Source organism: Cupressus sempervirens, chromosome 6 (genome assembly GCF_028749045.1).
Source record: "Cupressus sempervirens isolate cs-2001-9-10 chromosome 6, ASM2874904v1, whole genome shotgun sequence".
NCBI classification, from domain to species: Eukaryota; Viridiplantae; Streptophyta; class Pinopsida; order Cupressales; family Cupressaceae; genus Cupressus; species Cupressus sempervirens.
This window is the reverse complement of record NC_143123.1, coordinates 234,955,498-234,983,427: the sequence shown is the minus strand read 5'-3', so window position 1 is coordinate 234,983,427 and position 27,930 is coordinate 234,955,498. Positions and strand designations below refer to the sequence as shown.

Genomic DNA, 27,930 nt, shown 5'->3' with positions numbered 1-27,930 from the left:
TATATATAAATATAAAATCAAGTATTGGTGTAAAATAGATGAATTTTAATATTGATTTATATTTTTATATTATCAAATATTGAGTTATCATTGATTATTGTCCTTAACAATATCGATTGATACTTTTGTCAATAATATTTATTTGGTTTGATATCATTGACTAAAATATTTAGAGAATTATTATGTCAAGATAGGGTTATCACACTTTACTTTTTCTACCAAGGTGCCACAAGTAGTGGTTTTCACCAAGGAACTTTTTTTCATTTTTTCAAATTTTTTTTTTCATTTTTCTTTTTGGATTTTTATAAATTGGTTAAGCTTTTTCAAGTTAGATAGTGCTCCTATAGGAAAGATAAGTGATGACAAGCCAAGGCCATATATACATATGCTCAAAGATGTTGATAGGGTGATGGAAGGGAGATGGTAGTAAGGTAAGTATATGGAGGATAAGAGTTCATTTATAGCAAGTGTAAGCTTTAGAGGATTTCATGAGGGTAGCTAAAAAGGTGGGCAAGATCAACATTGACACACACCTTGAAGGGTGATGTAATGATGGTGGAATTGTGGATGAAATAGCTTGAGGTTTAGATGTATGAGGAGGTAGGAAATTTTTAGAAGAAGATGGAGTGGAAGACTTTGGAATCTTTTTATAAATATGTTTGAAAGAATATGGAGTGGAAGCCTTTGCGAGCTTGAATGCCAACTTTGAAGTATTTTCAATATTCAAGTCTTTTAAAAGAGACTTAGGAATCCATATAGCTTTAGATTTTTCATTTCCTTTGGATGCTTTAGAGCGCATTTCTGCAATGACAGATTTAGGAACTCATATTTTCTTTGATTTAGCTCTTTGGGTAGTAGACTTTTGTGGTCTCTCAAATGTTTTTTTTTTCTTAGCATTCACATGTCGATTAGATGGCACATAGTGATCTTCATTTTTCAATGGATTCTTGTGTTTCTTATGTTGTACATCCAAATTGCTTCCAAAAGACTTGGGATTTGTGGATGAGTAAGGGTGATATGAATAGTTTAGATGGTGATATGAATGAAAATTTGTCAAGGATGAGCGTCTTTGTTGATCTTGAGGTATGATAGGAGAGTTAGGAACGAAAAATGTAGGAGATGAACAAACATATGGCCCCAATATGGAAGCAAGGTTTGAAGGTTCTAGCTTAGATAGATAAGGACCAAAGATAGATTTGGGAGATGCAAAAGGATAGTGAGCACGGATATCAACATATTTAGAGTGAGAAATATAACCAAGGCCATCAATAGACTCATGAGTAGCTTTAATAGGAGTGATAGGAGCATTTGAATTTGAGGTGGATATGAAGAAGTAGAACACAAGGGGACACTTTGATCTTGACAAGTAGCTTTGGATAACATATGAAGAGAACTTTTCTCATAATTTTCAGTAAGCTCTTGATGGAAATAGTGGAAGTGATGTCTTCATCATACTTAGGAGGTGGATAAGACATAGGATATGGAAGAATGACCTCTTGAAGGAGGTGAAATAATTTTTGATCTTGATCTTTCTTGACATTTATAGCTTTAGCTTTTTGAGAGTCCTCTTGACATGGAGCCACTTCTAAGGACATTGTAAAATATGAGGTTTGCATCGTAGGCTCTTGAAGAGGTGATGGGGGGTTATTTGAAGTAGGCATAGTAGACATAACATTGTATAGAGGTTGACGATCTTTAGCCTTAGTAGTATTGAAGAGGTTTGCAGAGAAGTGAAGGTCAGCTTGAGTTTCTTTTGGAGGTAGCCCTTGAGGGTACTCATAGTCCACATGGAAAGAATTAGGTTCTTTATTTTCTAGAGTCATGTTGGAAATATTTGAAGTGATGGGAAGTTCATGCATGTTGGAAGAAGTGAAGGTGTCAAGAAGACCATCAATAGACATAGGTTCATCAATATGATCTTTCTCAAGAGAAGTATTCTCACCACGTGTCTTTAGAGGTATCAACAATTCCATCATCAATAAGATCTTGGATTCTATGTTTCATCTCAATGAAATCTAAAGTATTGTGCTCATTATGTTGATGATAAGCACAATAGATATCTAAGGATGGGTTTCCATATGATCTAGTCTTAGGCAATGTGATGATCTCATTAGCAAGGAGCATTTGCAAGATGACATCATAAGAATATTCCAAGGGAGTAAAAGTCATCTCAAAAGTATACCTAGGATCTTCTTGTTGTTTCTCAAGTGCATATCATGCATCCATGTCTTCATCATTGTCTTGGTCAAAGATAGGTCCATCATGAAAGCTTGACATAGCCTCAAAGGAGGTATCACTTGCTTGTTCTCTAAAGAGGTATTTAGATCTAGAAGATGAAGACATTTGATGTCTTAAAGTAGAATACATAGACCTTGAAGAAGATGATCCATGTGTATGTAAAGGTCTTAAGGGAGATTTATTTAAGAATGCAATCTTCTCCACTAACCTTTTCTTAAGTTTAGACTTCATTTCTATCATGCTATTAGAGAGATGAAGATAAGAAATATCATTTGTCTCTTCTAGTTCTTTTTATTGAGCATGTAGATCTTGAAACTCTTTATTGTCATGGAGGATATCATGATCAACTAGATTCAGTTCAGGTTTGGTAGCACAAGGTTTGAATGCCACAGTGGTAGATAGATAATCAAGCATGAAGGAGACTAGAGGAAGCTAATAAGGTGACACAAGATAACTTTATGTCCAAACTAGAGAGGTAGAGTGTTCACTTGTCAAATAGAGGTAGCAATGAATGAGTGATTTATCAAGAAAAGTGTCCAAGAAGATTACGACACTAGCAACTCAAGTCAAGAGCTAGGAAAGAAGCCCAAATAGCCAAGTAGATAGATAAGAAAAAACAAGTGAACAAATCTTCCAATCAAGGAGTGTAGTCAATAGATCAAGGTAACCTTTAGCAAAAGAGGGTCCTATAAAGAGGACATAGATGAAGAATGCGGGAAAGAACAAAAGCCACTTTAAGCATGTTCAAGCACTAGAGACATAGCAAATCAAAGTCAAATGATGGAACTCCCCTAGTAAGCAACACAAGAAAAATGTTTAGACTTGATGTTTTCACTTGGTTGACAAAGTTGATAGCCTAGAAAGTTCAATTTTCAAAAGCAAGATGTGACACATGGAGTAGTCTTAAAAATATCAAGCAAGGGACAAAGCAACCTTGCATGATACAAGCATATGTGAGGTCTCAAAAGAAATCCCTAGAACTATCATCATGTGTATGTTCAAAAGATTTCCATGGACCTAGCACATTCAAGAACACATCAAGCAATATCTACCTAAAGGACATAGTTCAATACTAAACAACTTGGCGCATGCTTGATGCCCCCTTGCCTCACACAAAGTGGTCTACCATAATAGATGTTGGATTTGTCATGGAAATGCCAAAGGTACAACCAAAGGGACACAAATGTTGAGTATAAAATCTTGGGGTGATCCAGGTAATCCACTAGGATCAATCCTTGCACCAAGATGTTGATAGGTAAAAGAGGGTAGCTTCTAATCCTATGGTGTTCAGAAAGGGCTTCTATTCATAGTACTCCTCTTGCTACCAATTTGAAATTCTTTACTTTGCAACAAGTAACGGACCTCGCGGCCACAAGAGTACCTTACGTATTCTTATCTAGTGATTTCCTCATGGTCCCAATCCCATAAGTAATCTCACTAGATGAAGAAAAGCACTATGTCTACCAAGGTTTTGTGTCCTTGATAGCCTTGAATTTATAGTGGGTTGGAATAGCTGGGTTCTCTTGTCCCCACTTGGGTCATTCCTCTTGATCTCCCAAGAGCAGACTTGCTAAAGAATTCTAGACTACATAAGATGGATCCGTTTTTGGAGGTCAAGATTTCTAATTCACGACAAGGGTGAAGAGCATACTCTCCTATTCCAATTGATTCCCCCAAACACACCAAGAAATGTTCATGTACCCCTTACTCCACCTTGACATATCAATTGGGTCAAGATTTCTGATTCACCTAAAGGTAAAGAGAATACTCTCCTATCAAGTGACAAACTTTAGTAAAGTAAGTAATTATGTTCTTAGAAATGAAAAAAAAGTAACCTAATGCCATACATAAAAATAACTAAAGCACAAAAACACTTTTTGGTTTGTTTTTTTATTTTCTTTGGGTAGCCATGCAAACAAGTGTTAGTAGTCTTTTTTACAATTTTTATCCTTGACAAGCATTCTTTTTAGCAATGAAATGAGAAACTCCCTACAAAAAAACCAAGGTTAGGGAATAATAACCAAGTAATACCTGCAACACAAAGTGGTTAGTTTCCTTAAAAATCCAAGTTATCTTCCAACCAAGTGTATGCAAAGAAAGTGCAAGTGAATCATAAATGCTCTCATTTTTACTCTTTGCTTTTGACCTAGTCAACAAGATTGGACTTGTTTGCTATGATTTCGGCACCAAAAATAGAAATGAAAAGAAGAGACCCCGGCTAAAAATTAGAAAGATTTCAAAAAATGTATGAAATTTAGCCATATCTTTTCATTTGTGTCCTAGGGACTCATTTTCCCAAAATAGACTAGATTTTTCAAATCGAGCTATTAAGCCCTAATACAACCTTTAAATTCAAAACACAAAGACAAAACCCACTATAGAATTCAAAGACCTTTCTGAAAATGAACATTTTTCTAAAAAAATTGCTAATTTGTGCCCAAAAATGATATTTTATGAAAAGAAAGGAAAACTCACAACAAATGAAATCAACTCATACAAATTTGAAAATTGGACTGAGACATTTAGGATGCATACCCAACTTGCAAATTTTTTAGATCCAAACTCTAAACGATTTAAGAGATATGATCAATACTTTAAAAACCTATGGTTTTGGCCTTCAAATAAATCTACATAAGGGTTAGCCTTAAAACAAAAGTGATAAACTTGCAAAATCACTTGATTAGATCCAATATACTGCTATAAAAAACTAGACATGAGAATGCAACTAAAATACCAACAAGAAAATGGAGTTGAAAACTTGATTCTAGCCCTGCGGTGGAAACCATAAATGTGTGTACACAAAGTGTCACACTTCTATAAACCATTATTCTTGAGAATACCCATGAAAGAGAGCATTTCAAGAGGCAGCTTATAGCTGTCTATCTATGATGTGCAAAGGTGCAAGAAAATGAAATGGTGGCTCTCAAATGACCAAATCTATGCAACTTGTGCAAGGTGCACCATAGAACGAGAGATTCAAAGAGTAGAGGTAATGAGTGCCAATATCGAAGAATCCTCAAATGGTATGCAATGCAAATGCAAAGTAAACTAAATGAGATGCAAAATGTGAGCTAACAAGTATGAAAGATTACAAAACCCCTATTTAGTCTAGATGATTTAAGCTATAAGCATGGAGAGAAACTAGAATGAATGAGAAGCATGAAGAATAAATAATAGAAGATAGAAGAATAGGAGTTCCACAAGTATGAAATATTCAATCTTGTAGCATAATATTAGTAAAAGAGTGGAGTGTGGAGAGAGCTCTCCCTTTTAAAGAGAAATGGCCAATAGAGATCATGAGGGAAGATGCATGTAATCAAGGGTGGAGTTTGAAAGTGGGAGTGATCCATGCACACAAGCATTTCAACCAATCATGATGAAGAGTTGACTTTTGTCCCCCATGTAGGATAAAAATATCTTTTCTTTTATTTATAAATAAGGGAAATGCTTTTGTGTATGCAACTTAGGATAAGAGATGAGTGGGGAATTTTAATTAATTAAAAGGGGGACATGTTCTTTTAATTAAATATGAACTTAGGATAAAGTGGTCAAACAATAGGATAAAATCAAATAAATGGATTTTTGGAGATTTGATCAAGGATAAGCATTAGATAAATTATGCAAAAATGCTAGAAAGGGGGCTCATTGTCTAGATGATCATTTTTGGGTGATTACAGAAATGTCCCACCACTCTCCAACACATTTTCTAAATTCAGGGTGGGATTGCCACATGTCTTGTAGAGAAAAGGTTTCAGGCCACTAAAGAGACCATTAGACTAGTTGAAAAGAATTGGGGAGTGGTTAAAAATAACCCTAGGAAGTGTTGTCAGAGTAGATGTTGTCAATAGTTGCTAGTTAGCCGATACTAAAAATCTTTGCCAAGTGTTGAAAAGATAGTAAATGGGCATCACTTGTAAGCAACACTCCATCTTTGAATACATCACTTTTGGTTATCTAATATTTAGCTTATATCTATCTTGTTTAACTTGTATAAGATCATGTCCTTTTCTATTGTTTGACCAAGTAAAGAGAGTCACATGCAAGTCATGTCCAATAGGTCATTCCTATCTATAAACACTGCCAAATCTTGCATTCTTTTTGTGAAGTCATTCACATCACCAAGCTTCTTAGAAGGGAAAAGAGGTGAGTTAAAATCTCCTATGCACATAAACTTCTTGTCCTTGTTATTAGACATGTAAGTAGAAATTTCCTCCCGAGTCTCAAGTCTTACCACACGCGTGTTGGGGGCATAGATGTTCATAATACACCATGAGGAATTACAATTAGAATGTTCAATATAAATAAATCTTTATTCTTCAATAAATTTTTTCCTAAAATCATCGTGGGATTTCAGAGAGTGGCCACACCTCCTAAAGCACCTTTCACTTTGCTATAACTAGACATAGCCCCAAGCCATATATTCTTGACTAATTTGAAAAAAGCCATGGAGGGAATCTTCACCTCTTGGATAAGAAGAACATCAATCTTCAAAGATAAAATTACTTGTTTAAGGGAAAACTATTTCTGAGGGCCATTCAACCCTTGCATATTCTAAGAAAGAAACTTCATTTGTTACCTTTTGAGGCATTAACAAAAGTTGATAGTTTGCCACTAGCAATATCCCTTGAAATCTACTTTGTCCATGTGCTTCTATTAGAAGGTTTTCCTTGCTTAATCTTGTTACCTAGATCAACTTTGTTACCTCCTATAGTCTTTCTTTTTTGAACTTGTCATTTTCTAGCTTTACTGCATTGTAGTGAGGAGGGAGCCAACTTTAACCCCAACAATTCTCCAGTGGCCAGTTAGTCATCTCCTTGAGTGGAGATGTAAGGGGAGTAGAAAGCACTACAAACCCTTTTGGGGTAGAAGGGAAAAAACTATCCCCCCAACACTTATGTCTAACAATCCTTGCTAATCCTATTTCCCTAGCAAATCTCTTATCACTTACTTCACCATTTACTACCAGCTTACTATCTAGTTTCTAGATCTCCTCTTCTTCCAAATGGGTGTCCTCCTTTAAGGTCATAGTTTTCAAAACCTTGTTAGGGGTTTTTAGTATGCCGTCAATGCCTTGCAGAAAATGATAGTCATCAATTTTATTATTTTTAATATTCTCCTTGAGTCCTTCCTCTTTGCAAGAAGGATGTTTTTGACTACTAGGAATATCCTTAGATTGTGTCAAGGATTTAGGGGGAGGCAAAGCCAAAGACTCTCCCTGAGCCATAGTTTCTATAACAATTCTTGGAGAGCTCACTTTCTCGTTCTCCTTTGGTTGGGTGGGGCGGGGGAGTTGGGGGGGATCCACAACCACATGACCAAGCTTGGAACATTTCTAACAATATAGTCCAACATTTTCATAAAACATGGCTCGCTATTTTCCCCACCATTTTGTGTTAAGGGTAACAAAGTTAGGCAAAGCTTTGCTAATCACCACATTAGCATAGAAATGAGTATACACAAATATTGACTTTTGTAAAGTAACAGTATCAACATATACATAGTGACCAAAGGAGTAAATTATCCATCTAAATCTTTTCTCATCCCAAAATTCTAAAGGCAAGCTAGGCAACCTTACTGAGACCGGTGCTAGCCTACATAGCTCCATGGAAGGGTCAAATCTCGGGTGTCATTTATCCATCGTCAAGCATTTCTTTCCATAGTACCAGGTTCCTGAGAGAATCATACTAAGATCCACCACTATCATAAATTTAAAGAGAAACAAACCGTTGGGCATAACCGACATACTAACACTTCCCTTTAGTTTCCATTTCTAAGATACCCACTTCCAAACCATCTCAATTAAAGGCCTAAAGGTGATGAAAGGACTAACCATGAAGAATTGCAAGGGGGAGGAAATATTGTCAATCACATTGTCAGGGAGGAAAATTTCCAAACCATCAACACCTTGATAAATCTTGGGATCCTTAAGGGGAAGGGAACAGGTGGTGCTACCCACAAGAGCCCCCTTCCAATAATTTTTCCTTCCCAAAGACACCACCTTAGCCTACTCCTTAATAGATGAAGGACCCTTGGAGGACACAACCAAAAAGGCTAGGTCATCCTTAAGAGAATCCACAATAGAGTCAGACCACACAAAGTTAACTCCACAAACTGAAACATTGGGCCCAAAAGCATTGGAATCTACCTCCCCCTAGGCCCCGAGGTTGGAGATAATCATCAGTAGTAGGTTCAAACAAACAAGGGGGCCCAAATTACAGGTTAGGAATCCTTCATGGGCCATGAGTGTATAGAAAAAATTCAAAGTGTTGAAGGGCAGGAAAAACACAATTGCAGAGCAGGCTATAGTAAGAATTGAATGTTGCTTGATGGACCTTGATGTTTATCATGTTGCATCAAAATAAATAGTTCCATTTTATTGTGCATGTGAATGTTTTTCTTTGATTTGACCTTTCAAGATGAGTGCTAAATATGGTCTTAAGAGATCTTGTTTTTAGGATCTACTAATAAATATATGGTTTTAAGTGCTTTGGCAAGCCACATTTTTCATTGAAATAGATGAATTTTCAATCACTATATAATGTTCTCTCCCATATCCTAATAGTAGGAGATAACATGTTTATAAGAAAACTTTATGTATATATACTAAGTTGTGCTAGATTTCATCATGCTTGCAATTCCTAGGTTATTGGGTTGGTTGTGTAAGATCAAGTATTCTTCAAGTATGAAGAATTTTGAGAAGGCATAAGATTTGTGGTTAAATAGAAAAGTGTCAAAACCATCTTCTTGTCTCTTGGATTTATAGATGATCATTGGGTTAGTAGTGTCCACAAACTCCAATAAGTATGTTTCTTAAATATTATTTTTTGTTTTTTACTTATTGATAAAAGGTGAATTCCCTATTTTATTATATTTCAAAATATTTTTTACGATTTTAACCCTGTTCAAAGTGTGGGCACTGGGACAAAAAGAATAAGAAAACCTTCGATTAGCACATGACATAAGTCATGTATCAGAAAATACAAATGCCTCATAAAAACCAAGGGGTCTTAAGAAGGCACACCTTCTTATAGCTAATTCACAATTATTAGTTTAACATTAAGCCCTTTTGGATGGTATTTAGAAGATTGTCCTTCATTACGTAGGTCTTGGAGATAAATTTGAAAGTACAATTGCCCCACTATAAGTAGGGGGCCGTAAGAAGGCATACCTTCTTTTACAATTACTCTTTACTATATTTTTCTTGTCCATATACTTGGTTGGTCTTCCTCTTTGTGTCATCCTTTGTTTCAAGTTTGTCTCCTAATCTATACTTACTTGTACTTTCAATCAAAGCTACACACTCATGATAAAGGTTAGCAACCACATATATTTAATCAAATACTCTTACTACCTATAGGGACATAGTTGCTTCCTCTTTGTTCTTAACTTTTCATTCAATGGATAAACAAAATGTAAGTGTTTAAGTCAAGTTTGGCATAAAGATGAAAAGAGACATATCTTTTCTATCAAGGATTGCATAGTCTATGTTAGATTATATAATCTCATAAAATCCAATTATGAATATTTTGGCCGAAAGCTATGGATCCACTACCTTGTGAGAAGCTTGTGACAATATTCTAAAAGAAGGTTAAGATAATCAAACCTATGAATAGAATAACAAAAGAGCTAGTCTAAAACCTACAAAGAGAAAAAGGACACCAAATAAATGAGAGGAGAACGTACTTAAGGAGAGAAGATCCATAAAATGGGTTGACGGTTGGAGATAAGGATAGGGTCTAAAAAGTGGTGGGGTGGCCGTAGGGGGGTGGGGTGGGGGACATAGAGGATATGACCAAGCAGTAGAAGGATAAAAGCTAGAACCATCAAAGATGGACTGAGGGAGGATTACAAAGCACTTAAACATATAAGGCTAAGGAACTTGAGTAATAGAGGGTAGAATATCCCAACCAATGAGGGTGCATATAGAGGATAAGAACAATCAAATAATTCAATCCAAACTATCCCTAATAGCATGGGGGCTGAATATAGCACTAGATCATCCAATTGAACTAATCTTTTGAAAATCAAATTACATAGTAAATAAGATGACATTATATGCAATACATACTCCAAGTGTTAATAAAAGGCTTGCAATCTTATCATGAGAGTTAAGTTAAAGAAGACATGGAAAGACCTTAATCATATGATTAATCCTCAAATTAAGCTAATAGATTACTCCTACAATAGACATTATTCTATAGATTGACATTATCTATTGTTATAAAAGAAATGAAAAATGTTCATTTTCCATGGATTATTAAAAACTTAATGAGTACTGTCATAGTTTAACAATATCTCAATTACATATGAAACACTTGGTGAATAGGGTCTATACTAAAATGTTCATTATTGCTTCTATTAAAACAAGAAACTCTAATTAAAATGTCTTGTAGAGTTTCTTATATTTATCTGTCAATGTTTCTCTGCAACTTTGATACTTAAAACTAATAAAAGCTTTATCTTTATATATACTAATTTTTTTTTTAATAGAGCATCACATGTATAATTTAGACCCAGAATGAAACAGACACATTACTAAGTTACTAGGAAAGATCAAAAGAAGAGTAGGAGCCTATATGAAATCATACAAAATTTCTATAAGTCAACTAAGCCCCATTATATAAGGGCTTGTTATTATCTTATCTGTTATATACAATATTATACTGATCATACATAACCCAATCTATAGTGTATTAAAAAAGGACTTGGACAAGATTTATGGATGTTATACAATAATTATCTCATCATCAGAGTCTGTGGATTTAGGATCACCATCTAGATGCTTTTTCGTCGGGCTTGTGGAAATTAGGTGTATTCATCCTATTAGGAAGGGATGTTAAAGATAGGAACTAGGCAAAAGGAGAAATAACATGTAATGATAATTAGACAATATTCTGGAGTGAAGGAAAATATAAAATAGGACATTTTAAGGAGTAAGAGAAATAAATGATAAAGTATGATATAAAGGACCAAATAGAACACTGAAGTAAAGGGAAAAAATCATATCCTAAAATGAGGTCGAAGATTCGTATGCCTCTTTTTGATGATCATGAAATATCTTAGACGAAACTAGCCTTTTAATCCTGGTTAATTTGAGTCAACTGGTATAGGGTGCTACTCTATAAATAACTATTTTAGCGATTACTATGGTGTGTAAAGGTAACTAAAGAGGTGACATGGTTATAAACTAATAGGTTTTAGGGCATACAAGTTTAGGGAGGCTTAATATTCCTATCTCTTATATGGTTTATTGTAATTCATATGCATAAATGTATGATCATATGTGTGCAGTGACCCTAAAAACTAGGCCATCAACACCTTTATTGGCTAACTTCGTTAGTCTGCCTCTTACCTTCCCTAAATATGTGTTTAAACTCAATCTCTGTGAAATTGTTTAAGAGATGTAAGCTTCATTCTAGTAATGAATTCAATTTTCAGTTGGGGATGTTTCCTGTCCTTACTACATTGATAATTATCTAAGAGTCTCCTTCCACTATTAACTGTTTAATGCCAAGCTCCTTACTTAGAAGTCCTTTTGATAATGTTGCTATTTCTACCATATACTTAGTGGTGTTACTTAGAGGTTTGGCTAGTTTAGCTATAACTTGGCCTTTACTATTATGTATTATGCTTTTGATACATGCTACTGTGAGATTGCCTCTTGAGACACCATCAAAGTTCATTTTCAACCATCCTACTCTTGGGGGTTCCCATTTGCATTTAAGCCTTTCCTCCTTCTTGTTATTTCTCCCCATGCAATATTGGGGAGGAACAATTAGGCCAATCCAATTCTTTCGGATGAGGCCATTCCATTGAGAACATATCCCTTCAAAGTGATTGGTGTTTCTTAATCTACTATTTAAAGTTTCAACTATGCTTGCCTCAATTTTGTTTCCAAGAGATTTTGTTGGCATCATCTTGGGTTGAAATAATCTTTTGTTTCTTTCTTTTCACAATTCCCAAATCATTATTGAGGGAACGATTACCCAAATATCTTTGTATAGGTTGTTCATCATCCTAGAAAGCCATTGTTGTAAAAAGTTTTTTAAGTCATTAGAGTATGTTGTTGACCAATTCAGTATAACACATGTTTTTCCATCATGTTGATGTGTAGGGGTGGTAAGGAGAATGTGGTCCACTATTTCTTCATCTTGTTTACAAAGTACACATCTTGAAGGTCCCTTGTAACCTAGTTTTTGGATCCTTTTTGTTGTAATTAGAATATGTTTTTGCATGTCCACCCACAAAAAGTGCCATCTTTGGGCAAGCATGCTTTGTTCCAACATTGTTGTAATGGATATTTAGAGTTTTGTTGGTTAAGAAATTTGATGACTTGTTTCTAGCCTTCTTTAATTTTATATTTTCCTTCATTAGACCCACACCGAATGAGTTGTTCAACCCTTTCTTCCAAAGCAAATGTATTGGCCTTTAGACATTCAACAAATGTATTTTGTGTTCTTCCGAGAGGTGGGTGCCTTCAAGAGCTTTCCATTTCCATCGTAATGTTGGCAATTTGTCATCAATTTCAATGCAATGTCATATTTTATCTCCCCATTCTCATTTTAAGGTAATTTTGATGTTGGGGTCCAACTATGATGAGTCCAAGGGTGTATAACCTGTCATGAGTCCTCCCAAAAGAGGACATTATTTCCACTTCCCAAGTCAGCTTGTTGTTAATGATTTATTTGAATGATAACATAAAGTTCCATATTTGGGAGCCATAAGGATGGTTTTTAGATTTGAATAGATTTATGGGCTCCACATTTAATACATATTTTCTTAGTAAAATGAAAGCCCATTTCCTATTAGTTTCCTAGAACATATTCCAAAAAAAATTTGGTCCTAGGGCTAAGTTTTTAATGTCTAACTACCCTTGCTCTAAGGGTTTACAAATGTGTTCCCATTTTATCGTTGGTAATTTCCTATTTTCTGAGGTTCCCTACAAGATTTTTTCCTCTTCACTTTAGAGTCATTTATCTTGGAGATACTAATGGGCATGGGTAAGATGGACATTTGGTATATGGGGATTGAAGAGAGAACCAATTTGATCATTGTGGTTCTACAAACATTAGAGAGCCACCTTCCTTTCCAACTATCCATTTCGTTATGGAGCTTAGTTATCATTGGTTCCCACAAATTATTACTCTTCCTACCTTTATCTATCATGACACCTAAATATTTACACTAAAAGCTACCTGATCTAAATCTCATAATTCCACAAATTTCTTTTTGTATTTCGGGGTTAGTATTTAAGAAAAAGACTTTTGATTTTGTTAGCATTTACCACCTATCCTAATGTGGCACTGGCTAAATAGCCGAATATGTGCACCAACATATTAGCCAATGTCATTACTTCTGTCAGCTCTCCGTTTGCAACAAAATGTGCCTACTTCTGACATTATGTATTTTATATTATGCCTGTACAAATGAACACATGCTATGTGTCAGAGTCAATAGATTACATGGGCCCTATTAATCTGCTGAGTTGCATGTTCAAAGTTGTCACAACTTCCACCTTTTCTTCACATATGATGGAATTGGTTAAATAAATCAAGCTTTGTCACTAGTGCTTTCAAATTTTTATATTGGCTTTGTAGGTTGGCTTTGTAGCACTATGTATGAAAAGCACGTAAATTCAAAATATGAATTATATTATTTTTAAAATATATTGTAAAATATCGGTATTTAATATTGGTACTAGTATGTTTTACAATTCATAAAGTAGTAAATATATTTTCAATCTAAAATGTTTCTTAATTTACAATAGTGTTTTTAAAATAACTATATTTATAATAAATTAAAAAATAATTTTGCCATAAAAATATTAAATTAAAAATAATCTTAGTATAATTTTTTAAATAAAGAATGATTATTAAATCTAAAGAATGACTTTTTAATAATTTGTTGATATATATATATATGAATGACCGAAGCCTTGATTAATTATTATATTTATTGAAATTATTTAATTATTGTTTTATAAATTCATCTAGTAGATTCAAATCCAAGACCTCTCACATAAGAGGTTCACAAATTACCATTATTCTATAGGCTCTTGCCTACTTTATATATATATATAATTTTGAATGTATTAAAATATAAGAATATTTAAAAAATAAAATGTAAGAGTCAAATTTACATGTCATAATTACTAAGGGACCTAAATATCATATACCATTATTCTATTGGTCATAAACATAGGATAAAAAAAATCTTCATACCTACTAACCAAGTCCTTATTAGAAATGATATATTTATTATTAAAATACTATTATTGACATATAAATTTTAATATAGAGACAAATAGATTATTGAGATAAAAATATTATTGTTGAGATAAAAATCCTATTTTCTTAGATAATTTTTTCCATATTGTAAAAAGGTACTTAAACTTCACATATGATTACTTTGTTACCCTATCAAAGAACATCTATATTCATAATGTTAGCCTTGTTTAAATTTATAAATACAAGTTTTAAATTTTAAATTCTTAACTAAAGAACAAATTTATATTTCAACATAACAAATTTCCACGATATATCCTAATTATAATAGAGATTTCTACATTTGAGCGTGTGTTTTTTAACATCAACATTTTTCAACACACTTGGTTATCCATCACCAGAATGAAATAAAACAAACTATGCATACTAGAAAAAACACACACAATCGAACCTAAAAATCTCTATTATAAATTTATATTTGTATAAAATCGACAATATATTTAAAGTGTAAAGTATACTATAACACTTATTCTCTATTCAATTTCTTTTACATTAAACTCCATTTTAAATTTAATATTTTTTAATTATAAAATTAAATTAGAAACAAGTCTATTTCAATTAAATTATTCCATATCAAAATTATTTTTATATTAAAATTTTCAACTTAGAAAATTTTGTGTTCTCTTCGTACAAATATTTAAAAAGACCAACCACCTCACACTTTTACTGTGCAATCTCTTTACTCTCACATGTGTTCATTTGTAATCAAGATGGACATTAATTTAAAATACATAATGTTAGAGGTCAAAGGTGTGGATGTTTTTGTTGAAAACAGAGAGTCGACAGAAGTAACGGCACTGGCTAATACGCCGGTGCAAATATTCGGTTGTTTAGCCAGTGCCTTCTGATGGTGTAAATATTCGGCTGTTTAGTTAGTGTCTTTTGATGGTGCAAATATTTGGTTGTTCAGCTAGTGCCTCCTGATGTTGCCATGTATAGATTAAGGGTGGGGTCCCATGGGCACCCGCTTCCTTAAAAATAGAGCGAGTGTTGCTGAGATTTTTTACGAATTTATAAAAAGGGAAGCGGTCTTATGGATTTATAAGTGAATCCGCTTCAAAAAGAACATAGCTGCTAAATTTAAGGAAGCTTTTGTCTCATGAATTTAAAAATAAATAAATTTAAATTTATTCATAAATTTGTTTGGTGGGACAATGAAGTGTAGATTGTTGACAAATGGCATAATTCTTCTCTAAACTGGTGGGGCTAAATTCAACCCCACCCCTTTTTCACCCGCTCAAATTGATTGGGCTAAAAATTTGGGGCTCCTATTTTGTAGGAAAAGATTCCAATTAACCCTTTAGCCCCCCCTAAAAAAGTATCATGGAGCCACCCCATCCACAAAAATAGAGCCCAAGCCCCTGCCTAAGAATTTCTTTGAAATGTTATGCTTTTTTTAAGTATTGATGTGTAATATTATCTATGAGACTTTAATGCCTTGGATCTTTCCTTCTTGATGTGATTTATGGATTGCTTTTCCAAGGGCTTATGCTATGATGACAAACAAGAAGGGGGACAATGGATCACTTTGTCTAATTCTCCTAGATATCTGGAAGAAACCCTTGGAATTACTATTGATCAAAATGGACATATGTTTCTTATATTATTACTTGCATTTGTTCATCATTATTTATATGGAAGTGACTCCATAGACACAACACCCTAAGTTGTAGTCTTTTATATAATATTTTATGTTGAAATCAAGTATTTATTTAATTTCATGGTATAGTTAAAAAGTGAGAACCTTACACTATTTATGGATTAAACATTAATAGGTTCAAATGATATGTGGTTATAATTTTTTTTGAACTTATTAATCAATGCTCAACACAAGTAGGGAAGTAAGCTTAGTGCCTTTTGAACCTAAAATTAAATCAAGGGAGTTGTTAAGAACAATTATGAGGGAAAGATAATATGATGGTCAAGATATAATTTAGTTTAGAAGAAGATGCCTCTTAAGATATGCATTGTGGAAGAGAATATTGATAGACACGATGATTATCTTGATAGCTAGAACAAACATTCCAAAAGAGCACCAAGAATAATGGGAATTAAAAAACTACTATTAGGATTATGTGTCATTCACTTTTAAAATCTGTTCTTATGATGGAAAAGATAGACTCTAGAGTTTGAAAAAAGTCTCTAAGAAATGCATTGTGGAAGAGAGATTCATTGGCTAGAAAGCATGGTGCATTGCTCTAATAGACATTCTGAAAGAATACTACAAAGAAAGCGAGTCTGAAAAAAGCTATTAGGATTGTGCGTCATTCACTTTTGAAATCCCAAGCCTTGTAGATTCTATTTAATTATATAAATGATAAATAATGAATGATTTTCAAACATCATGGAGAAAGAAAAGCTAGATATCAATGTGAGGTAGGGAAATTTTTAATTCTTTAAAATGCTTGGGGACATTTTTCAATAAGGCAATAAGTAGGGAGGTTACATTGGATAGACCAAAATTTAGAGTTCTACTGCATTTTTTCCCAGTTTGGATGTTATGACATAACATTGATTACCCTCATGGATGGCTATAATGTTAAAAATAGTGTAATAATTCTTATAAGAAAGCACATATTATTAGGAAATGTAGATGACTGACAATCATAAGCTTGTTGGCTACCTAAATACATCTGGCCATGAATAATAATTTCTTACTCCAAATGCAAAACTTGGTCCACTTGGTCCTTGAACTTCTCTAAGAATGAAGCCCACGTATCACAAAGAGAAAGAACCAAACCGAAAGATCTAATGAGATATCAATTAACAACACCGTGCAGGAATCAGTACCAATTGGAGTGGATCCAAGGAAGAGTTATGTTAGAACTAATCCTACAGAATATAGTTTTGGGCATAAAATGGTTGGAGCTTAACACCAAACATAATAGGTAAACAGAATCAATGACCTTATTCACTTCATCAATTCTATTTGAAGGAATAGTAGATTGCCATTAGTATAGGAGGAACTAAGGAACGGTATGCATCTTAAGGATTTTGTGGAAATAAGCATGGTGAAGGAGATATTTGGAGCATCAAAGGTCCAGAGTGTAATAGAACAAGGTAAAGGCAATAAACCTAGATATAAAATTTTGTTAATTGAGTCCTACTAACTACAAGTTTGCCAATTAATTAAAATCTAACATATTTGATAGTCAAATGTTTGATTGGTAGATATCCGAATAGCTTTTCAAAAAACACAAATAAAAAAATCCACCTTTTCAATGAGGTACATCCCACTAGTAGCCAGTATAATGAATATTAAATATATATTTTGCTCATTAGCCGTACATTGAAACCTCGGCCAGGGAACAAAGTTTCATTCTCTCTTAAAGAAATCTGTACTGAACCTTATGAATTACAAACATAATCAACATTTACTGCTTGGTTTCTACTGGTTTTTCAGGCAGAATCCTCTGAGCATACAGTCGTTTGCTAATCCCAAAAACTATGGAAGCTGATGTAGGTTTCCTGTCAATAGTAAGAAAGGGCTCAAAAGTGCTAGGTGGCGCCCCATGTGATGTAAGTGAAAATGCCTTAAGACCTGCACCAATGAACTCAGATTCAACACAGCTATTTTCCTTTAAGCTCAAAAGAAAAAAGAAATAATAACTTACTGATGTTTCTAACAATAATCAAGAATGCAATATATTTCTATTACATAATGGGTAAAACATGGATAACACAAGATTTTTGCAATATCCTAAACTAAAGATAGACATCAATAATATATTTTAAATTAAGATAAAAAAGTAATTTATTATAACTATTCTTTCATATTGGATGAAAGAAAACATATTCCATCAAACAGTTTAATCCGATTTGTGAACATGGTGAATAAATATATTTAGGGTAAGTTATTAAAGGAAAATCAAGGTTGTTTGTTGCACAATGGAGGCTGGACTCATGTCATCTCAATCCAGTCGGTGAAAGATGCCCAAGTATGAGCAGGGAGCTTGCATTTTCTGCAATAAGGGTGTGGTGGAGACAGAATATCATGGAATGTGCAGCTTATGACAATACTCATACTCAGTTTTAAAACTGTTTGAAGATTGACTACATGCACCATTTTTTTGACGAAGATAAGATCAAGGAAACTGCTGGCTTCCTAGATAAGATCCATTGCAAAATATCTGACATCAACAGGAGTACGAAGGTAATTTAAGACTCTTATGTCTTGATCCCTTAGACAGTTCTCGTGGAAGTCGTTCATTGTTTCTCTTCTTTTCATTGCTCTACTCATCCTCTATTCCAACCTTTCACGTCAGTTTCTCTTTATTGTTTTCACACTGGACTTTATTAACTTGGGTGCATCATAATTTACCTATTTACCTAAATTTTATTTTATCATTTCCTGGCTGGTTTCTTTGTTTTCTCTTCCTCTAGTTTCTATAGCTATTTACTACCCTTTTCCTGTGTATCCTAAGAATACAACTTTTCTTGGCATCCTATGATTAGAATCTGCTATCTTCATAATTTTTTACCAAACTATTCTGATGAGAGATCAGTGAGTGTGCTAGGAAGATAGTCAGACCTAAAATCCTGATGTAAGTTAAAAACTAAGGAGGTTAGCCTGAAAGGTGTGGCCTTACAGAATGTTGATCACAGATTTGAGTCACTCAGTGAAGGAGATTGAATTAGGTTTATAATACATACCTGGAACTGTCCCATCCAGAAAGAAAACCCAAAAACTATAAGGTATTTCTCCCTTTGCAAAGCTTCCTTCCAGCTGTTCAGATACATAAAAATTAATGGTTAGAATTACAGACCATATCTTACCATTATAACTTATAATCTGAATGGGCTAGGAAAGAAATGGTGGACTAGTTTATGAACCTTGTTGTCTTCAAATACAAGCTCAATATCAGAAATATCCTCTTCCTTTTCAAGTATAGCCTTTACTGCAGGGATAACATCCTCTGCCATCATTTCAGGCAAAGGCTTAGGTGGAGCTTTTGTTGCTGCCGCTACTTTTTCTTTTGGTGGAGCAGGTTTGTTAGATGTTGCATTTTCCTTCACCTCTGTTGGAGCCTTTTGAGCAGTGGTGATGTCTTTCACTGGTTTGACTGTAGTGCTTTCCACTTTAGCATTTGCTTCTGGCTTGGAATCTTTCACTGGATTGACTGTAGTGTTTTCTATTTTAGCTTTTGCTTCTGGTTTGGAATTGTTTACTGTGGAAAAGTATGAAGTGTGGAAATTAATTTAAGTTCCTTGGTGTATAAAATCTGTAAGAACAAAATAAGAATCAATGAATCTCGAGTGCTGGGCTAACATGCAATGTATGTTTGATTTTGGTTTCAACCATATAAAGATAATAGGAGAAGCCTTAGCAGGAGTTGATCAAATTTTTTGATTAGTAACAAGTTACAAACATGGATCACAGATTTAAATAAGACTTTGATGTAAGCTATGTCAAGAACAGAGACCCTAATCCAGAAATCACAGTACTCTCAGACATAGAACTTGAACTAAGGAATCTTTGATGTGGGTGCACATTTTTATTACCAGGCAGGCTGAGAGTAAGCACTTCTGTCTACTTTGTATGCCAATAATATTTATAACATCTTAGTCACAACAAAAGAGTCCCCCAAGTAGAAAGCATGTAATAAGTCCACCATTAATGCAAACAGTAGAAATTTCAAATTTGTCATATGTGTGATATACATCTACCAGACCAGAATATCTCAAAGCTTAAATGACACACTGTTTTCCCATATGATATGCAAAATTTGAGAATTTAACCAAAAAATATCTTTATGTGCAATTACATGAAAAAACATTCCCTACGAAGCATGTTATGACAGAGTTAAAACTTAAGCCTATGAACAGAAAAATAAAATACCATAATATATTAATATCATATATGCTAAACAGCAATAACAATTGTGGCTATTGATCACGGCACTTTTGAATAGTGGGGATCTCAGGTACAACCTACCAATCACAGAAGTAATACCATTGGTCTACAGTGAGCACAGTTACTGATATCTGGTGCACACCTTGTTGCAGAAATATTCAAATAAGTAATGCATAATAGTGATTGCATGATAACAATCCTCTGTGATAAAAGAGTCCATCAACATATCAAATCTTTGTTTCCATTGAACATCAGATCATATCTTAAACTATTGAAGGCCTACATTCTCAAGAAGGCCCTTGCATAAGTGAAAATGGTGCACTATTCCACCATTCCCAAGTGATTTGCATTTGCAACTGGCTCAACATTTCAGAATAAGCTTATTATCATGGATGACAAGTGTGGAAGCCTGGTTGATTTTAAAGTGTTTGATCAAATCAAAGAAGACAACATTTCATGGAATATGACGATTGCAGCATACCAAAGACAATCTCGCAAGACAGTCATAGTCTCCTGCCAAATGAAACAAATGGGTTTCCAACACAATCAGTTCCCACTGGTCAACATGCTTACAGCCTGTGCTGAAATGGGAGCTCTACAGCAGGGTATAGATATCCATCGAAGCATAAAGTATACAGGAACTTCTCAAAACGTTGTGGTTGCAACTGCCGTGGTAGACATGTACGCAAATGTGTCAGCATAGACAAGGCATGGACACTGTTTGACGATATGTCTCAAACAAATGATGTCTCATGTAATGCTATGATTGTAGGATATATAAAAAAATGGATTTATTGAAAAGACTTTGGAATCTTTCAAGCAAATGCAATCCTAAGGTGTAAAATCAAATTCCACAACCTTTTTCTAACATACTTCCTATGCATGCCAAAATGAGAGTTTTGGAATAGGGTATGGAAGGGGATTTTTTTGTTATAAGTTTTACCTGCAACTGACTTGGAGACAAAAATGCAAAATATGGAAGAATAGACAAGGGATGTGAACTGTTTAACAAAATACCTCAAAGAAATGTGGTCTCATGGACTGCAATGGCTGTAGTATAGGCAGAAAATGGATTTGTTGACAACGCTTTAGGAACTTTCGAGCAAATGCAATTGGCAGGTCTAAAGCCAAATTCCAGAACTCTTGCCAGCATCCTTCCTGCATGTGTCAGAATGGGAGCTTTTAAGGATGGTATGGACGTATATAAAAAAAAAACCGAAGAGGGATTTTAGACAGATGTTGTAGCTGAAAGTGCTCTGGTAGAAATTTACACAAAATGTAGAAGGTTAGACAAATCATGTCAACTGTTTGAGAAAATGCCTCAAAGAAATGTGGTCTCCTAGACTGCAATGGTTGTAGGATATGCACTAACTGGATTTGTTGAAAAGGCTCTAAAAGAATTCAAAAAATGCAACTGGCAGGTGTCAAGCCAAATTCCACAACCTTTGCAAGCATCCTTCCAGCTTGTGCCACGATGGGAGCACTTTGGAACAAGGCTTTGATATCCATCAAAGCATAATGGAAGGAAGATTTTTATCACATGCAGATGTAAGTGTGTTAGTAGACATGTGTACGAAAATGTGGAAACATGGGATTCATATATTGTTTGAAAGAATGCGCTAAAGACATGTCGTCAATGAACTGCCATGTTTGGAGGATATGTTGAAAATGGGTTTGTTGAAAGGGCTTTAAGAACTTCTTAGCAAATGCAACTGGCAGATGTAAAGCCAGACTCCACAACCTTTGATAGCATACTCCCTGTCTGCGCTCAAATTGGAGCTTTATAACTAGGGACAACCATCCATGAAATCATATTTGAAAGGAATTTTTATCAGATGTTGTAGTTACAAGTGCCCTGGTATACATGTATGTAAAATGTGGAAGCAGAGACCAAGGCACGTGAACTTTTAGTTTTTGACAGACTGCTTCAAAGGGATTTGGTCTCATGGACTGCAATGATTTTTAGATATGTGCACAATGGATTTGTTGAAAATGCTTTAGAAACTTTCAAGAAAATACAATTTGCAAGGGTAAACCCAGTCCCACAACCTTTGCTAGCATCCTTTCAACCTGCACCAAAATGGGAGCCTTAAAGCAGGGTGTAGATATCCATCAAAACATAATAGAATGTTGGTCTTTGTCAGATGCTGTAGTTGCAAGTTCCCTGGTAGATGTGTATGCAAAAAGTGGCAACAGACACAAGGCACGTGAACTATTTGGCAACTTACAAAATGGATTTTGCAAGGGTACTCACAATTTTTTTGAATCAATTAAGCACTCTAGAATAGTTCCTGAAATTATGAGCTTTGTTTGTGATTTATTTGACTGCAGGTGTAGTCAACGAGGGCCTTACTTCAATCACATAAATAACAAATTTTTTATTTTTTTTAACATGGGGGTGTACCCGCAAACTAAGCCCAGTGATGACCAGCGGCCAATGCAAGCTTAGGGCGAGACTAGTCCCCCGTAGGTGCAGAACAGCCATGTGCTAGCCATTCTCATCGGGTGAACCCGGAGGCAGAATCGAACCCGAGACCATGTGGATGACCCACGACTTCACATTAATAAAAATTATTGCTTTAAATTTATACCTACAGTTGATCATTATGTGCCTTCTTGCCTTTGCTGGCTATCTTGAGAACACCCTAAACTTTATTATCAAAATGCCAGTTAAACCTGTTGGGCTTGCGTGGATGTGTTTTCTTGGTGCCTGTAGACTACAAATTAATATAGGCTTGGTAACGTTGCTTTTTGATCTGAATCAAAAAAATTCTGCGACTCATGTTCTCCTCTCTTATATCTATGCAGGAATAGAAGCAGGTTGGTGGGGTGAGGTTCAAACGATAAGGAGATTGATGAACGATATAGGAGTTAAAAAGATACCAGGATGTAGTTGGATTGAAGGCTATAAAATTGTACAAGCTTTTGTGGAGGAGACAAATCACACCCACATACACACATTTATGTAAAGTTGGAGAAATTGGTTTGGGAGATGAGGTCAGCTTGATACTTTCCAGATTCAAAACATTCACTTGATGATGTGGATGTTGTTCACCGCAGTGAAAAGTTGGCAATAGTATTTGGGTGGTTAAACAAGCCTAATAGAGCAGCTATTAGAGTTGTATGGAACCTTCCAGTGTGTATGATGTGAATTAGAAGATTCACTGCGACAAACTTCTTGACACTAACTATTAAAACTAATTGATTTTTGAATAGAAATAGCTTAGACTATCTTTAAGTTGTAATTTGGACATAAACAAAATTACCCAACTTTCAAAATTGAGCTACACCTTCAAAGCATTAAAACTATTTACTCGTGCAAGCTAATGTGAGGTGGTTAGACATTCCACTGACAAGTTGAAGGTGGATATTGAAGTAGCAATTAATGCATTATATAAATTTAATATCTTAAAATTCTATATAATCTCTACATTTCACATTCTTTCACTCTTGTACTTACTCTCTTCTTTCCAATGATGAATTTGTGGGGGGAACCACCACTAGAAAAGTTTTCCATGATTCTGCTTTAGCTCGCTTAAAGGTTTTTTGACAAAGGCATAAATATAAATTGGGTGAATTGGTTTATTAAGTCAATTTTCATGCAGGTATTGATTATGATTCTACCATCAAGGGTTCATTTTAAGTAAGAGTGCATTTAGACATAAATATAAATAAATATTATTATTCAATATAAAAACATTTCCTTAAAGATCTAAACTCTCCAATATATTATTTAATCCATATTTTACTGTTAGCATAACTATTGCACCTCCTTTTGGTGCAAGTTCTAGTTTTATGATTAATAGAAAGTAGAAATTTGTCTTCAACTAGCTTGTGTGTTTGCTTTCTTTGCATTGCCAACTATTTGGCTTTTAAGCAACAGCTCTAGATGTTGTGGGTTTATTCCATCAAGCTGGTATTGGATCATAGGCCTTTGTTTCATTTGGGAGTTCAATTCCAACAAACCAACTGGTACACTGGTTGTTGGGAGTTAATACTCCCAAATTGAAAGTGAAGTTGATTATCAAATTTATCCGACTTTGGCACTTGAAAATTTTGATGATCAACAAACCCTGTCATTGCTGCAAAAAATACTCAAATGAATTAAACCTAGAGAAACCCCAATTTCAATGCATTCCTCGACACAATACTATAAAAAACAGAAAAGAAAAGGTCTGTTATTCCTCTTATCACCTCTTTTACCAAGAGACCTCCTAAGTTCATAAACCACCTTGTGCTTGTGGTGATTGAATAATTCCAGATTTAGATTGCCAAAAATATTCAACTGCAGCCTTGGGTTTTTCACATTAAGGTAAGCCATAAATAGTTTGGCAAAATGTACATGCCTTAGGATGTGATTTTTGTTTTTGTGTGGATAGCTTTTAAAATTTTATATGCTCTTTTCAAATTATAAAAAACATTTATGTTTTTTTTCCCTGGAGCAGAAGTTAGGAATGCATGTTCCCATTAAAATTCGATACAGGATAATACTATTTAAAGAAGGAAGAATGGTTTTCAAATTTGAAACCAATTCTGGACTTTCCATTAAATTTACTACAATCAAACATACGACCAGGCATACAGGACACATTCAAATGGCGATGAAGACTGCATCAAGCTTAACGTAACATATGAAAACCCTAATGCTAAGTAGTCTAATAAACCTCAATGCGACAGGAACTTGATAGCTCCAAAAAAGAAATAATATAAGAAAACAGCAAACCATCACCCCGTTCAGGATTATGGTTTTCGAATATATAGTGAGCTAAAAATTGAACCGCTAATTAAGCCGTGATCCATAATTAAGGCAAATCCAAACCTTCTTCCTTACTGGTAATCACTAGCATACTAATTTTAGCAGAGATTTACTGATTACTTACAAGTGGAGGTGGATGTAGCTGACTCTGGCTCAGAAGCACACACGACTTGTCCCCAATTTCTTCTCACTACGGCAATCAATTTCATCTCATCTTTTGGGTTCTTCATGAATAACCTTCTTGGGCTGAAATGCTGATTGAAAATCTTTGTAGAAGGAATGTCCACATGAGATGGAAGACATAGGTTTCTAAGGCCAACAGATTTTCCTGCACAAGCCATAATGTTATCACGCCTCTGCTCACACCTCAAGTTCTTCAAAGCAGTGTGTGTACTATTTCTAGTCTGTTTTTCCCATTTGACGAGCTCAAGTTATGCATTACAAATTTTCCCACAGCCGTGGTGTATATATACTTCAGTTTAATGAAAATTCTCAGTGCAGAATACTCCAGCATACAGGTAATAGTGTTCTTGAAATTGAATCTGTAACTTATGTGGGAAGGCTAAATTTTGTAGGATTTGAATTGTGCAGAATGCATAGTATTGGATTAGCTGGGTATGAAATTCAGAGGTGGTAGTAGTCGCGCTGTAATTGTATGGTGAGAACAGAGTGCCCCCCTTCCTATATAATTGTGTGGTCGCCATTGGCCCTCTGTCATCCCCTCCCTATATTGTAAAATGAAGGATGCTGATATGGAGACCAACATATGAAAGATTAGCCACTAATTCGAAAGAATATTTATACCACACTTTAGCACCTATACGCCTACTATCGTGTTTTTTATCGGAAAAAAAACACTCTTAAAATGAAGTATAGTGGTTATATTCTAAAATATATCTAAAAATAATAGATAAAAACACATACATTGAAGTTCGAGAGAGCAAATCCGTTTTAATCTAATATTAATAGATAATAGACACATAATTGCTTAAACAACACCAATGAGTCGTCATATTTAGTGCACCCTGTTGTTATTGATATCAATCTAATAAGGAAATGGTTGTCTATGCTCTCTTTGGAGAGAAGTATACTTCAATAGATGTACCTATAAGGGAAATAAACTTGTGGGGAGATATTATTAGAAATTAAAGTCGACCAAGATAACAAGGGGGTGAATCAATAATACATTTAAAACAACTCTCGATGTCCTTATTAATTCCAAAACATGTAAAAAGTAGATGCAACAACCACAAAAGATAAACATGCACAATAACAACAGATTTGTTAACTAAGGAAATTCTTGATCAAAGGGAAAACCGTGGTGGGGATGGTACTCACAAAATGTATTAATATAAAAGTTCCTTGTAAGAGGATAGACCCTATTAGGAGTCAATGAAATACAATAAGTGCATATGAGTCCCTATTAGGAGACTTTGAATCTCTGTTAGGAGATTCCAAACATATTAGGAGTTGTGTCAACCCTGTTAGGAGTTGAAAGGAAGTCAATTGAACCACTTTCCAAATAGCTTATGTATTATTCCTTCTGAATAATACAATGTAGAACAACATTTGTCCAACAAATAACTTGTCTTGCCAAATACAATTCTTTTTCAGCTCACCATGTCTCAACTGCACCAAACTATGATTTGATCTTCACAACTTCATATACCAAGCTCACACAATAGATATTACAAAGATATTCTCACAAATTACAAAATATCCGCACTAGCTCTCACTCTCAAGTTCGCATGTCATGAACATGATATCATTGATGATTACAACCAAGGAAAATAACTTTCCTTTATAACAAGTCCTAAAACAAATTATTGAGTCATCCTTGAGGCTTTCTCAATTTACAATTATAGTATAGGACCATCATAAGATATTATAGTACATGTTACATTACAATATTACATCTTTTCAAGATTACAATCAATCTGTTGGTTCACAGTCTTCATAACTTTTCATACGATGAACATATGATCATGCTACTTTAACCAAGTCATCTTCAACATGTCTTCAACCTCTGTCTCAACTTGCTCAACCAAATTTTGTCTATGTTAGGAGATAAAATCCAAACAACAGTACCCGCTTTCCAAAAATGATGTTTGAAAGCTGCCTTCATCAAAATCTTCATAACTTTGTCCAACCTTCATATTTCCATACGTGCTCTTAACTGTAGCATCTAGACATACTCTAGAACATAATCCCAAGTGTACATAAGCTTATCTTCAATCCTCGAACCACACAAAATCAATCTCTCTGTGTTATTCTGCTAGTCTTTATAGAATAACCAGTATGCTGACATCAATGACAAACTCTGTTGACATCAATGAGGAATACCATCTGGACTAATGCAATCTCTACATCATCTACTCTAAAGTAGGTAGGGCATAACGCCAAGCATACCTCTGAAATACTCAAATGTGTCCTTCACCAAAGGCTTTATAAATATATATGCTATCAGCTCCTTTGTGCTGACATATTCCAATCTAATCTCTTTTTCTACAACCTTCTCTCTAAAAAAGTAATACTTAATAGATATATGCTTTCTTTGAATATAATAGTAGATTCTTTAACTTTGAATGTAATAGTAGATTCTTTAACATACTTATAGTACTTGTGGTATCACAGTGAATGATAAAAGGTTCAACGAACGCTATCCCAATGTCTTTCAACATTTGATTTATTCAAATAATCTGATTACAATTGTTTGTTTCTCCTACATACTTTATTTCTGTCATACTTTGTGAGATGCAATCATGTTTCTTTCTTAGCCAACAAACCAATCTTCCTCC

General features: G+C 34.4%; 1 protein-coding gene and 1 long non-coding RNA gene across 2 annotated transcripts; one reads left to right on the top strand and one right to left on the bottom strand.

The window, feature by feature from the left end:
- Positions 1-17,771: 17,771 nt before the first annotated feature.
- Positions 17,772-25,910, bottom strand: LOC149552115 (uncharacterized). The gene is made up of 4 exons (XM_089787589.1): positions 25,257-25,910; positions 19,356-19,690; positions 19,176-19,248; positions 17,772-18,063 (listed from the first exon to the last, which is right to left on the bottom strand). Exons 1-4 carry the CDS (start codon positions 25,471-25,473, stop codon positions 17,897-17,899), a joined length of 792 nt encoding a protein of 263 aa, XP_089643715.1. The 5' UTR covers positions 25,474-25,910; the 3' UTR covers positions 17,772-17,896.
- Positions 18,072-23,804, top strand: LOC149552116 (uncharacterized). Its single transcript, XR_016352863.1, has 2 exons — positions 18,072-18,675; positions 23,185-23,804. It is a non-coding gene; the product is annotated as an uncharacterized LOC149552116 (long non-coding RNA).
- Positions 25,911-27,930: the final 2,020 nt, after the last annotated feature.